The 12,859-nt window shown below is 38.3% G+C and overlaps 1 protein-coding gene across 1 annotated transcript in view; it reads right to left on the bottom strand.

Moving 5' to 3' along the window:
• Nucleotides 1-12,859, bottom strand: part of LOC114645620 (VPS10 domain-containing receptor SorCS1) — a 1,182,623-nt gene that overhangs the window by 50,389 nt on the left and 1,119,375 nt on the right. Inside the window, 1 exon segment of the mRNA XM_051922161.1 lies at nt 909-1,032. Within this exon segment, the coding sequence (XP_051778121.1) occupies nt 909-1,032 (124 nt within the window).

Here is a 12,859-nt window from a genome sequence, read left to right as displayed (position 1 = left end):
ACTCAAGAAATTTGATGTTAACATTTATTTTGCACAGGAACATCTCTGGAAAAACTTTTTACTACTATTACATCATTTTGCCATTTTATTTATGTTCGCATTTTTTGTTATCCTGTATCTTTCTCCAGAAAGAGCCGGGTTTGCACTGTGTGTAACATCATCGGAGTGACTATATAAGGGTCGGCCTGTGCATCCTGTAGTTATTCAAGATTTATATAAACTTCAGCTTTACTTCAAGAAAAGCCAACAGAATCAACAAGCTAATTAAATGGCTGCTTCAGTTATTGGACACACTCTTGATCCACTAGAGGCAGAAGAAGATGAGGTGGAGAGAATGTAGACAAAACAGATGGCCATTTTGAACAATGCTGCAAATATTCTTGCTGACACACTATCAATGAGTAATCTGAGTCTATGATTTATTCAGCAGAAGTGTGTCATGTCTATCTATTTATCTGGTCCTTAGTGCCACAAAAGGTGTCAAATCAAAGAATAAAAGTTTTACTTTATATGAAATTAACCATCAGAGCAAATGATGTATAAGGTAAATTTAATTTTAAATTTTAAACCTACGGTAAGTAGTATAATTTATACAACAAAATAGTTTAATTAATCAAATTCAAGGAAACAGAGTCAACGCAGTGTTTTGAAATACAAAAACCTTACTTTCACATACAAATATTGTATTAAGTAGAATGAGGTATACTGAATGGATGCTTTCCTGCTGGTTCTATTAACTTTTATTTAGGCTGAATGCTACATTCATTGGTTTTCTCAGTAGAAATTAAAAGGCAGAAGTAAAAGACTCTTTATTGGAGCCAAAAGCAACAGCCACCTAATTCAACTTACTGAAGACATTCCCTATAGTAATGCTGCCACGGATGAATGAAAAAGCAAAATGATCTCACCATGTACTGCAACCCGTTTTTTATCTTGGAGCAGTGTGTCCCCCGACGAGACTTGCACTGTGACAGTGTTAATTCCTTCTCTTGAAAAAGTGAAGGAGATACTTCCCTCCAGGGTGATTATAGGCTGGAAATAGAAAATAACCATTGGATCTTTTGAGATTTCCCTATGAGCTCAAGTTCCACTGTTCACTATTTAGCCTTATTTACTTTACATGAGTAATACCAAACAGAATTTCTAAGATCATTTAATAATAGCAATCCACAGAGAAATATAAAAATTCATTAAAATGAAATATGAAATAGTGCAGACATATTTAACCTTATTCCGTTATTTAAGATTTTGTGACTTTTCTATTTGACCTTTCCTTTCTCATAGGATAGCTTAATTTAGTCACAATTCTTATTAACTGCTTAAAAATGATCACATATCACCTATTTAGGAAATTTATATTGAATATATTTGTAGCAATTTGGCACAAACATGAAGAATGCCTAGAGTATGTCTGAAAATTACCAAGACATCAGTATATACACTAAAACATTATTATAAATGGTGCAGGATATGTAACGGTTAATTTTAAATTTAGTTTATTAGTGAAGTTAACTGTAATCTTACAACATCATTTGGATATAATTACTGAAACGGGGAGGTTATTTCAATATGTAAGTTTGTAGTGGCCCGATTTCAAATACTATACTGTTAGATGCTGTTCTTTCCTCAGGCAACTTTAATATATAAAACAGCAACTTGAACATACTCATCAATTTTTTTTTAATAAAATGGTCAGTCCAAAAACTTAATGTCACTTGGGGCAGAATCATTCGAAGAATGGAGAAGATAACTCAGAAATAGATATTAAATTAGGAGTCTAACTGATCTGTTTCTGAGGTAACTTTAACTTCCTAAATTAAAAGTAACAAGTCAAAGATAAGGATTATTCTGAAGGACATCAAACCAGCTTTATTTCCTACATTTAGCAGGACACAGACCTCACTAAGCCCCCGACTGAAACATGCTACAGTATGATGCGAAACAGTCAAAAAAAATTAGTGCTGACTCAACAAAAGGTGCAATATCCTCCAACTTTCTAGGCAACGCATCAAAATACTAGTGGAGAAGAGATACAGATTAAGCTGTGGCCGTCTGGCTAGTTTCTGTAATTATTCTGCTATGCTCATAATGTATGATTTTTCAATCAATTCTGGGTACAACAGGGGCTACAACCCATTGACCTTCACGTTCACAGTAAATGTAAGCCATTCTTATTGTATGCATGCACTCACACATACCTACCATAGTAAAAAATCTAACTTTCAAAGCTGTGAAAACATACCAGTACAACTATGTGTGAACAGAAATGCCTCATAACGATTCAGGTTAATGGGTACATAATATATTTAGAATATGTCCTAACTATGACTTAGTATTTCATATTAATTTATTTTTCTGTAGTGTCTGACAAACATACATCTAGAAAAAGCAGGAACGTTTCTCACTATGGCCATTTTATCCCTACCCTATATCTAACTCTGCTGTATATTCTTGGTTAACTTATTGCCTTCACTGCACTTCACTACTTTTACTTCATTGTACTTCAATATTTCAGTCTTTTTCTGGGCAAAGAAGACTCAGAAAAATAGTCCAACCATCAGGGATTAGTTGCTAATAATATTAATACTGTGCTATTATCCTTGATGTTTGCATACAGAGTAGTCAGTTGGTCAGCACCTATATATATATATATATATATATATATATATATATATATATATATATATATATATACATACACACACACACACACACACACACACACACACACACACACACTTTGAAGTCCCGCGAGACTTCTTGTACTTACAAACAATTCCTCATAGACACTTTAACATTCCACGAGACAAAGAAAAGGACAGCTGCTGTACAGGCTTTTAAATAATCGACGCACATCACGCAACTCGGTAGCAGCTAGCAGCAAATCCTACCTTAGCGTGCATTTAGCCCCCCCTTCACAACGCGAGCGTCAGAGACGCGAAATGGCTACAGTGAAGTGCACTCCTGGGGGTGGGGGTTGTGGGGTGGGCAAGCAAAGCGAGTAGGGGGCACAGCCCCCTAGTGTATATATATATATATATATATATATATATATATATATATATATATATATATATATATATATATATATACAGTAATCCCTCCTCCAACGCGGGGGTTGCGTCCCAGAGCCACCCGCGAAATAAGAAAATCCGCGAAGTACAAACTATATGTTTATATGGTTATTTTTATACTGTCATGCTTGGGTCACAGATTTGTGCAGAAACACAGGAAGTTGTAGAGAGAAAGGAACGTTATTCAAACACTGCAAACAAACATTTGTCTCTTTTTCATAAGTTTAAACTGTGCTCCATGACAAGACAGAGATGACAGTTCTGTCTCACAATTAAAAGAATGCAAACATATCTTCCTCTTCAACGGAGTGCGCGTCAGAGAGAGAAAAGCAAACAAATCAAATAGGGCTGTTTTAAGTATGCGAAGCACCGCCTGTACAAAGCTGTTGAAGGCGGCAGCTCACACCCCCTCCGTCAGGAGCAGGGAGAGAGAGAGAGCCAGAGAAAAACAAAGTCAAAAATCAATACGTGCCCTTTGAGCTTTTAAGTATGCGAAGCACAGTGCAGCATGTCGCTTCAGGAAGCAGATGCACACAGAAGGTAGCAACGTGAAGATAATCTTTCAGCATTTTTAGACGAGCGTCCCTATCGTCTAGGTGTGCGAACAGCCCCCCTGCTCACACCCCCCTACATCAGCGCCAGAGAGAGAGAGAGAGAGAAAGTAAGTTGGGTAGCTTCTCAGCCATCTGCCAATAGCGTCCCTTGTATGAAATCAACTGGGCAAACCAACTGAGGAAGCATGTACCAGAAATTAAAAGACCCATTGTCCTCAGAAATCCGCGAACCAGCAAAAAATCCGCGATATATATTTAAATATGCTTACATATAAAATCCGCGATAGAATGAAGCCGCGAAAGGCGAAGCGCGATATAGCGAGGGATCACTATATATATATATATATATATATATATATATATATATATATATATGGAGATACTTATGAGGTCCTATGCTCTTTCTCACCCATGCCAGTCTGCTGACTAAATCTCAGTCTAGACTCTTGCCATGCGTGGCTCCTCATTGGTGAAATGATCTGCTCACCTCCAATTAAAATTGTGACTCCCTCAATGTGTTTAAGAAGCATTTGAAGTCTCTCTTGTTTAACAAATTTCTGTCTGATTTTAGCTGTTATGTTTTTGCAGCCAGGAAAATGTAAATAGCTTGTATTTTATTCTGAGCTCTTCACTTGTGGTGATCAATTTTGTACCCTTCTCCTGTAACAATTGATCTTCAACAGTCCCCCAGGCAGATGCTTACTCGATTATGTTGACCTCTTTTTAAGCCATTTAAAAAGGCTTAAAGGCATCAGGTAAGAAAATAAATGTAAATATAAATTATACTTTGCTGTCTACTTTGAGCTACATCATTTGTATAGAAATGTGCTATATAAATAAATATTGTTGTTGTTGTTGTCATTGTTAAGGAAATCTTAACAGTGCAGGTCAGGGGGGTATTTTCCGTACATCGCTTAAATCATCCGAGATCAGGTGCCTCATCTTGGATAAGTTAATGCCGTTGACACTCATCCGGGACAGGTTGGTTTTTCAAACGCAGCCATGTATTAGATTAGTTGAGCTGGATCTAATCATACGAGATGAATGCGCATGCCCGCGCTGAGTGAAAAGCCCATATATATTGAGTCTAGAAAACATGATCAGCAAGTCTTTGTTAGGCTGTAACAAAATGACGAAAGAACAGGCGCATTTTTTTTTTCACACACGCGGCGCAAGACCTTTTATTCGAAGGACATGAAGAATTTTAAGATTTAATATGCACAAGGGGTAACACTGCAAAAGCAGCCCAGACCAGAAAAGACGGCTGGCAAAAAGTGGCCGTCAAACTAAACGCTAAGTAGTGTGCATTGTACTTACTGAATGCAGCGTTTCATTTCCTATGTGTCAGATTAATTATTATTTAATATGTCATAATTCCAGATCAAACGTGAGCACAAGGAGAACATGGGAACAGGTTAAAGTGAAGTACAAGAATATAGTTCAAACTGGTAAATATTGGTATATAACTATTTAAAGAATTGTTGACATAAAGAATCATATATAATATAAAAAACATTAATTTTAAAGCTAATAAGGAGGCAGACAAGCAAAAAACAGGTGGAGGTCCACGCGGTCCAGACCTAACCCCTGCAGAAGAGTTGGCTCTCCAGCAAAATGCCCATCTCCCTGTTTCTGAGGGCATTCCAGGGGGAAGCTCCTCCTCAGAACCAGTGGCAGGGTGCAGTGGTCACTTCATTTCAGGTAAAGGATGGTCATTGCATATATTTGTCCTCCATGTGTGCCATAGGTATGTTCCATATAGCCCTCTTTTTTGTTGGGTCAGTTGCAGGGAATGTCCTATCCCTTGAACCTTTGTTGACCAATGAGATATTGACGAAGGTCAAATATTTGATGAAGACACTGTGTCTGATTATTCATCAGGAGGAGAGGTACATTTTCCAAATAATGTTTGATCAAACTCCACTCTGATCAGTCCCATGTGCCCCAATCACATTTGGAAATCCTGGTAATGAGAATGTTAGGCTGATTGAGATTCTTTATGGAACTGTGGGTGTTTTAGCCTGTGTATTACCTACCTGCAATGGCATGATACGCCTCTTTTATTGTCTGCACATGCAGGTGTCCAGGAAACACAATGAAAACCCGAAGGAAATGTTTTAGAGCCAAGCAGACTTTACGAATTGCCTGGCAAACTGCACTTTTCGATAGATGTTCCACATTGCCTACAGTATATAAAAAAGTGCCGCTTGCAAGAAACCTCAAAGCAATGCATACTGTCTGTGTGGTTGTGAGAGCTCGACTTCGCCGAGTTTGACTTTGAATATACGGAGCTAATAAATCTTTGAGGTACAATATTCCCCCTCGGCTAAAGCGGTATCTTTCGTACAGAATTTCCTCCAGGAGCAATAAAGGATCTTGCCAATCGCACAAAACCCTCTCTGTATGAAATTCTCTTCGTATAATTTGTTCACCAATATCAATTGGTCGCTCATTTATGAACGGCGAAGCCATGACTGGATGACTTCCACGCACCGTCACTGATCACGTGTGTAAACTAATCCTTGTTTACGTAGAACAAACCTGCTCCGTGCAGGTTTGCGGATTAGGATGTGTTGCTATGACAACACTTCCAGCAAGAGTTTCGAAAAACCAACAGATCCAGGATCAGGCCAAATCGTCAACAATTACATCCGGCTAAGCGAGTAATCCATGTACGAAAAATACCCCCCAGATCAAGGGGCATGCACTGGTAAGGTGCATTGCCACACCCACCACATGATGAAACAACTCGGGATCCTGGTTGGCAACCCCCCAGGCAGACAGGCGGTTCAGTCCCACCCTCTAGAAATTACCTTCTCTCTGCCACAAACTGGTGTTATGTGGGCGTCCCCTTTTTCCTTGTCCAGCTACTTGGGTCCTTAACAGTGAGGATCCTGTGAATTGGATCACCCTCAGGGAACTACATCACATGGCCATAGTGCTGTAACTAACGCTCACTCACAATGCAGGTAATGTACTTCATTCGGGACTCCATGAGCAACCGCTCATTTGACACAAAGTCAAACTAGCGGTACTAAAGGATTCTCCGAATAGACACAGTACTGAAGGAGTCCAGTCTTCATCTCAGGTCACTAGATAGCATCCATGCCTCGCAACCATATAGCAAAACAGGAAGCACCAGGACTCTATAGACTTGGACTTTCGTCCTTTTGAATAGATATCGAGAGTACCACACACCCCTTTCCAGCGACCTCATGACCTCTCATGCTCTGTGCACAGTCAAATAATTTGTAAACTTGTCATTACGGTGACACAATTGTCTTATGCTCATCCTCTCCCTAAAATTGCTCATGAACAGCTTGCTGCTCGATGGCTTTTTTGTATCCTGGTTGCTTGTATTAGTAATTTTTAACATGCTAATGTGAAGGGAAGCTTGGCTAACAAATATTTCAACAATGAACTCTGATTTTCTCTTTAACACAAGACCCTCGAAAAATATCCATTTATGGTAAACGAGTACCCGTCTGAACCAAATTCGATAAAATTCTAAAAAAATTACAATATTCATTAAAATGATGACCTTTTTCTGCCACCAATATGAAAGGTTTGAATACAATACAACAGTACAGAACAGAAAGAGATGCAGTGTCCTATAAAATATGCAGGCACTTTCTATGAAATACACACTAGTGGGCAAACCATACTGTATGAAATAAACTGTGTGGCGCAACCTATTATAATATAAGGCTTGCCTCAGGCTTAAACAAAAGCAAACTTTGCAGTCCCTGGCTCATGTGGCCGGTTACGCTTTATTTATTATCTTTTACAATAACTAGTTATGTAAATTTCCTAATAGGTGATTTTAACTTTAATGTAGATAATCAGTGAGACTTGAAAGCTACATAATGTATGAATAGTTTAATAGCTTTTGACCTTACTCAACACATCACCCAGTCTGTACATAAAGTGGGCCACACATTAGATGTGGTCATGTCTTGTGGACTTAGAATTGATGTGACTCAGCTAGTGAATATTGGTATATCTGGTCATTACTGTATTGTCTTTAATGTAACAGTACTACTTACTAGGACTGATGAGAAATGCATTTTTAAGAGTCGTTTTTGGAGCTACAGATGTCTCTTCATTTTCTAACATTATAAATAATCTTTAATCTAGTATCTACTATAATATAGCCTGCAACATAAATACAACATAATGTCGAAAATTTCAGGAGTTTGGAAACTTCTAAAGGAATACTCTAAGGCTGACTAAAAATGTATGACGAAATGCTAAAGACTCACAATAACAAATATAATATCTCACTTTGATCTGAGAGACAGTCCTGTTTCTCCAAAATGACAAACAACAGTTTGGGAAATCCAAGAAAAGTATTTTCATCCATCAACTGCTTTTTGCACCTGACTGTTGAATGGACGCTTAAACCATCAGTGGCCAAATGTGAAGGTATTCACAGCATCTTCATGGATGAATTATATAATATAAAATGTAGTACAAGTAATCCCTCCTCCATCGCGGGGGTTGCGTTCCAGAGCCACCCGCGAAATAAGAAAATCCACGAAGTAGAAACCATATGTTTATATGGTTATTTTTATATTGTCATGCTTGGGTCACAGATTTGCGCAGAAACACAGGAGGTTGTAGAGAGACAGGAACGTTATTCAAACACTGCAAACAAACATTTGTCTCTTTTTCAAAAGTTTAAACTGTGCTCCATGACAAGACAGAGATGACAGTTCTGTCTCACAATTAAAAGAATGCAAACATATCTTCCTCTTCAAAGGAAACAGAGAGGAAAGCAAACAAATCAATAGGGCTGTTTGGCTTTAAGTATGCGAAGCACCGCCAGTACAAAGCTGTTGAAGGCGGCAGCTCACACCCCCTCTGTCAGGAGAAGGGAGAGAGAGAGAGAAAAACAAAGTCAAAAATCAAAACGTGCCCTTTGAGCTTTTAAGTATGCAAAGCACCGTGCAGCATGCTTAAAAGCTGCACACAGAAGGTAGCAATGTGAAGATAATATTTCAGCATTTTTAGACGAGCGTCCATATCGTCTAGGTGTGCGAACAGCCCCCCTGCTCACACCCCCTACGTCAGGATCACAGATACTCAGCGCAAGAGAGAGAGAAAGAAAAGTAAGTTGGGTAGCTTCTCAGCCATCTGCCAATCGTGTCCCTTGTATGAAATCAACTGGGCAAACCAACTGAGGAAGCATGTACCAGAAATTAAAAGACCCATTGTCCTCAGAAATCCGCGAACCAGCAAAAAATCCGCGATATATATTTAAATATGCTTACATATAAAATCCGCGATAGAGTGAAGCCGCGAAAGGCGAAGCGCGATATACAGTAGCAAGGGATCACTGTATAGCAAAGACCTCAAACACAAACCCAACTGAACCTAAATGTAGTGAACACAGTCAGCTAAACATTTTAACTAAAATAAACATAACTGATCTTCCACATATGTCCTTGATCCAGTCCCTGTAGTCTTTTTTGAACACGTCTCTGATTCGCTGATCGACAGTGTATTTGATACAGTTAATTGTTCATTGCCCATTTTTCCTGATTCTCTAAAAACTGCTGTGGTTAAGCCACAACAACAAAAAAAAAGATCTTGACATTTCGGTCTTGAGCAATTTTAGACCTACCTCTAACCTGAGTAAAATTTCAGAGAAAAAGTAGTTTTTAACGATTAAATGATTACTTGAATAACAATTCTATGCCATGTAAGAACCACTCATTTTCAGAGCAAATTGTAGTAACAAAACTTCTATTGTTAATGTAGCTGAAAACATATGGTTAAATGCTCATTCAAATATGTGTTCTAATAGACAGAGTACAGCATTTGGTACGACTGATCACGGCCTTAGTGTTGACTATCTTACCTGTTTGGCAGTGTTTTGAGTTGGTTTCATTCTTATATCATAGGAACAAAATTCTTTGTTAGCTGTTGCAATTATTCATCAGAGATCCACAATATGATGTATGGTGTGCCACAGGGGTCTACAGTATTGTGGGTCCCTTATTATTCTCAATCTACATGCTCCTATTAGACCTGATCATTTTGAAACATAAATTGAATTGCCATAGCTATGCAGATGACACACAGATTTATTTATTGATATTCCTGATGACCCTGAGGCACTAAATCCTCAGACCCACTGTCCTACAAGCATTATTGAATAGATGAGCTGCGGTGGGTTGGCACCCTGCCCAGGATTGTTTCCTGCCTTGTGCCCTGTGTTGGCTGGGATTGGCTCCAGCAGACCGCCGTGACCCTGTGTTCGGATTCAGCGGGTTGGAAAATGGATGGATGGATACTTTAAATTGTAGATAAAGCTCTAAACTCTAGCACCTTGTTACTGTATATTTTGAACTGCTTGTCCCCCTACATTCCTAATTGTAATCATAGATCCTCTAACACTGACTTGCTGGGGTCTCATTTATGAAGCTTGCGTACACACAAAGACAGACGTGAAATGTGCATATACAACTTCTCACGCAAACATTGGGATTTATAAAAGAAAACTTGACAGTGGAATTGTCACTGTCCTGCTCCACTGACAGACTGAGAAGATCGTTCCTCCCCCAAACTATGCGACTCTTCAGTTCCACCCGGGGGGGTAAACGTTAACATTATACAAAGTTATTGTCTGTTTTTACCTGCACTATTATCAATCTTTAATTTAACATTGTTTTTTGTATCAGTATGCTGCTGCTGGAGTATGTGAATTTCCTCTTGGGATTAATAAAATATCTATCTATCTATCTATCTATCTATCTATCTATCTATCTATCTATCTATCTATCTATCTATCTATCTATCTATCTATCTATCTATCTATCTATCTATCTATCTATCTATCTATCTAGTTTAATAAAACGCTTAAGAGAAAAATGTGACAGACTGAAAATGGTCCGTTTTAGGCTTCAAATCATTTGGATGATATCCTTGGAAAGGAAAAAATCAACAGTATAAGAACCTAACATTCCTGACAAGCAAGCCATAAAATTAAATAAAGCCTGAGATTGCCAGAGATTGGTTTGTAATTAAGATGCTTAATTATTATTGTTTAATTGGATTGGAACGAAAACCTGTAGCCACTGCAGCCCTCCAGGACCAACTTTGCCCACTCCTGCCTTATGGCATCGCTCTGAAGAACCACTTTGGCACCTTTATTTTTAAGAAGGTTCTGTCCACTCTGGCCACCAACTGGCAAGTTTTGTTATTAAGCTGTACATTTTGACTCTCTGCTTTTATAAATAATCATGTTTTAGTTTTTCACTTCTTTTGTAACTCTGATTACACTGTAAAGCACTATGAGCTACTTTTATCTGTGAAGACGTGTTATATAAATAACTGTTGTCATTGTTGTCAGGCTATGGTTGTGCAGTAATCACTCAGCCAATACCTACTGATGTTAATTTTGATAAATCTGTCAATGCACATCCTTACTGTTTTTTTTTTTTAGGTTTTCTAAGTCAGTCACAAAAATTCAATTTTAAGTCCATAAGAAGTGATAGGTTCTCATGCACTAAATAGATTCTCTGCTTGCCATGATCCCAGTATTTTGGCTTCCCCACCAACTCATCATTCAGACCCACCCACTTTGTAATTTCTGTCTTGTTCCTTCTTTGAAAAATATACTGATATTTCAAAAAGTATTTATACCCCTTTACTTTCTGCACACTTTCCCTTATTGTGAATTTAATTTTAACCTGATAAATTTGTCATTTTTGCCCACCAATCTACACTCAATAAGCCAAAATGTCAAAGTGAAAGCATATTTTCGGAAAGGTTTGGAGTAAAAATTAAAACCTCTCATTTATATAAGTTTTCATGCCCTTTGTTGTGGCACTCCACATTGTGGTCAAGTGCATCCGATTTGCTTTAATTCTCCTAGAGATGTGTCTAGAACTTGTTTGGAGTCCATCTGTGGTAAACTGAATTGTTTAGCCATCCTTTGGAAAGAAACAAACCTTTGCGTATAACATTTCATAAAATCAAACCATGAAGTGCAAGAAACTCTCTGCAGACTTCTGTGATCAGAATGTGGTGTAGCATAGATCATGGCAGTGGTAAAAAAATTTTTTTAAGCTTTGTGTGTTCACAGATGCTGGAACCACCAGGACTCTTTATAAAGTTGACTATTTGGCCAAATTGAGTACTGGAGCAAGAAGTGACCAAAAAACCAATGATTACTCTATAAGAGATTCAGAAGACCTCTGCTGAAAGAGAAGAACCTGTCAGAAGGGTGACCATCGCAGCAGCATTCTTGAGTAAACAGCACATGACAGCCTACTTGGCGTTTGCCTTACGGATTTTAATGGACTCTGAGAGTATGATGAAAAAACATTCTCTGGTCTGATGAGACATCAATTCAACTCTTTGGACAGAATTCCAAGCACTATGTCTGGCAAAGGCCAGGCACTGCTCATCACTTGCTTCATATCATCCCTGCAGTGAAGCATGGTGGTGGCAGCATGATGTTATGAGGCTGCTTCTCAGCAGCAGGAACAGGGAGACTAATGAGTATTGAGGGAAGGATGAATGTAGCCAAATACAGAGAACTCATGGAGGAAAGTTTGCTCCAGAATGCACACGATCTAAGATGGTTCACCTTTCAGCACCCAAAGCATACAGCCAAGACAAAGCTGGAGTGTCTTCAGGAAAAGTCAATGACTGTTTCTAAGTTGGCCAGCCAAAGCCCAGACTTAAACCCCATAGAACATCTGTGGAGAGACCTGAAGATAGCAGTTGACAGATGCTTCCCATTGAGTCTAATGAAGCTTGAGAGGTTCTGCCAGGAAGAATGGGATACTGTATGCCCAAAACCAGGTGTGCAAAGCTTGTAGAGACTTACCCAAAAAGACTTGGAGCTGTAAGCAGAGCCAAATGGGCCTGTACACAGTACTAAATACATGGTCTGAGTATCTATAGAAATAAGATACTTGAGTTTTGATTTTTAACAAATTTTCAAACCTTTCTGAAAACATGTTTTTACTTTGTCATTATAAATTATTGAATGCAGATTAATGGGCAAAAATTGCAAATTTATCCATTTAAAATGAAATCCACAACACTGTAATTTGTGCAGAAAGAGAAAGGGGTGTGAATATTTTCAAAATCCACTGTATATTTTTCACTGCACTGCACTTCTGATCTCTAAAATCACTGAAATTGTTAAGTGTTTCTGAAGAATAATGTAACATATCATAAACCAACCATGCGGACAGTTGGCTTTACAGGTAG

This window comes from Erpetoichthys calabaricus, chromosome 2, assembly GCF_900747795.2.
Source record: "Erpetoichthys calabaricus chromosome 2, fErpCal1.3, whole genome shotgun sequence".
Classification (NCBI taxonomy): domain Eukaryota; kingdom Metazoa; phylum Chordata; class Cladistia; order Polypteriformes; family Polypteridae; genus Erpetoichthys; species Erpetoichthys calabaricus.
This window is presented reverse-complemented; position numbering and strand designations above follow the sequence as displayed.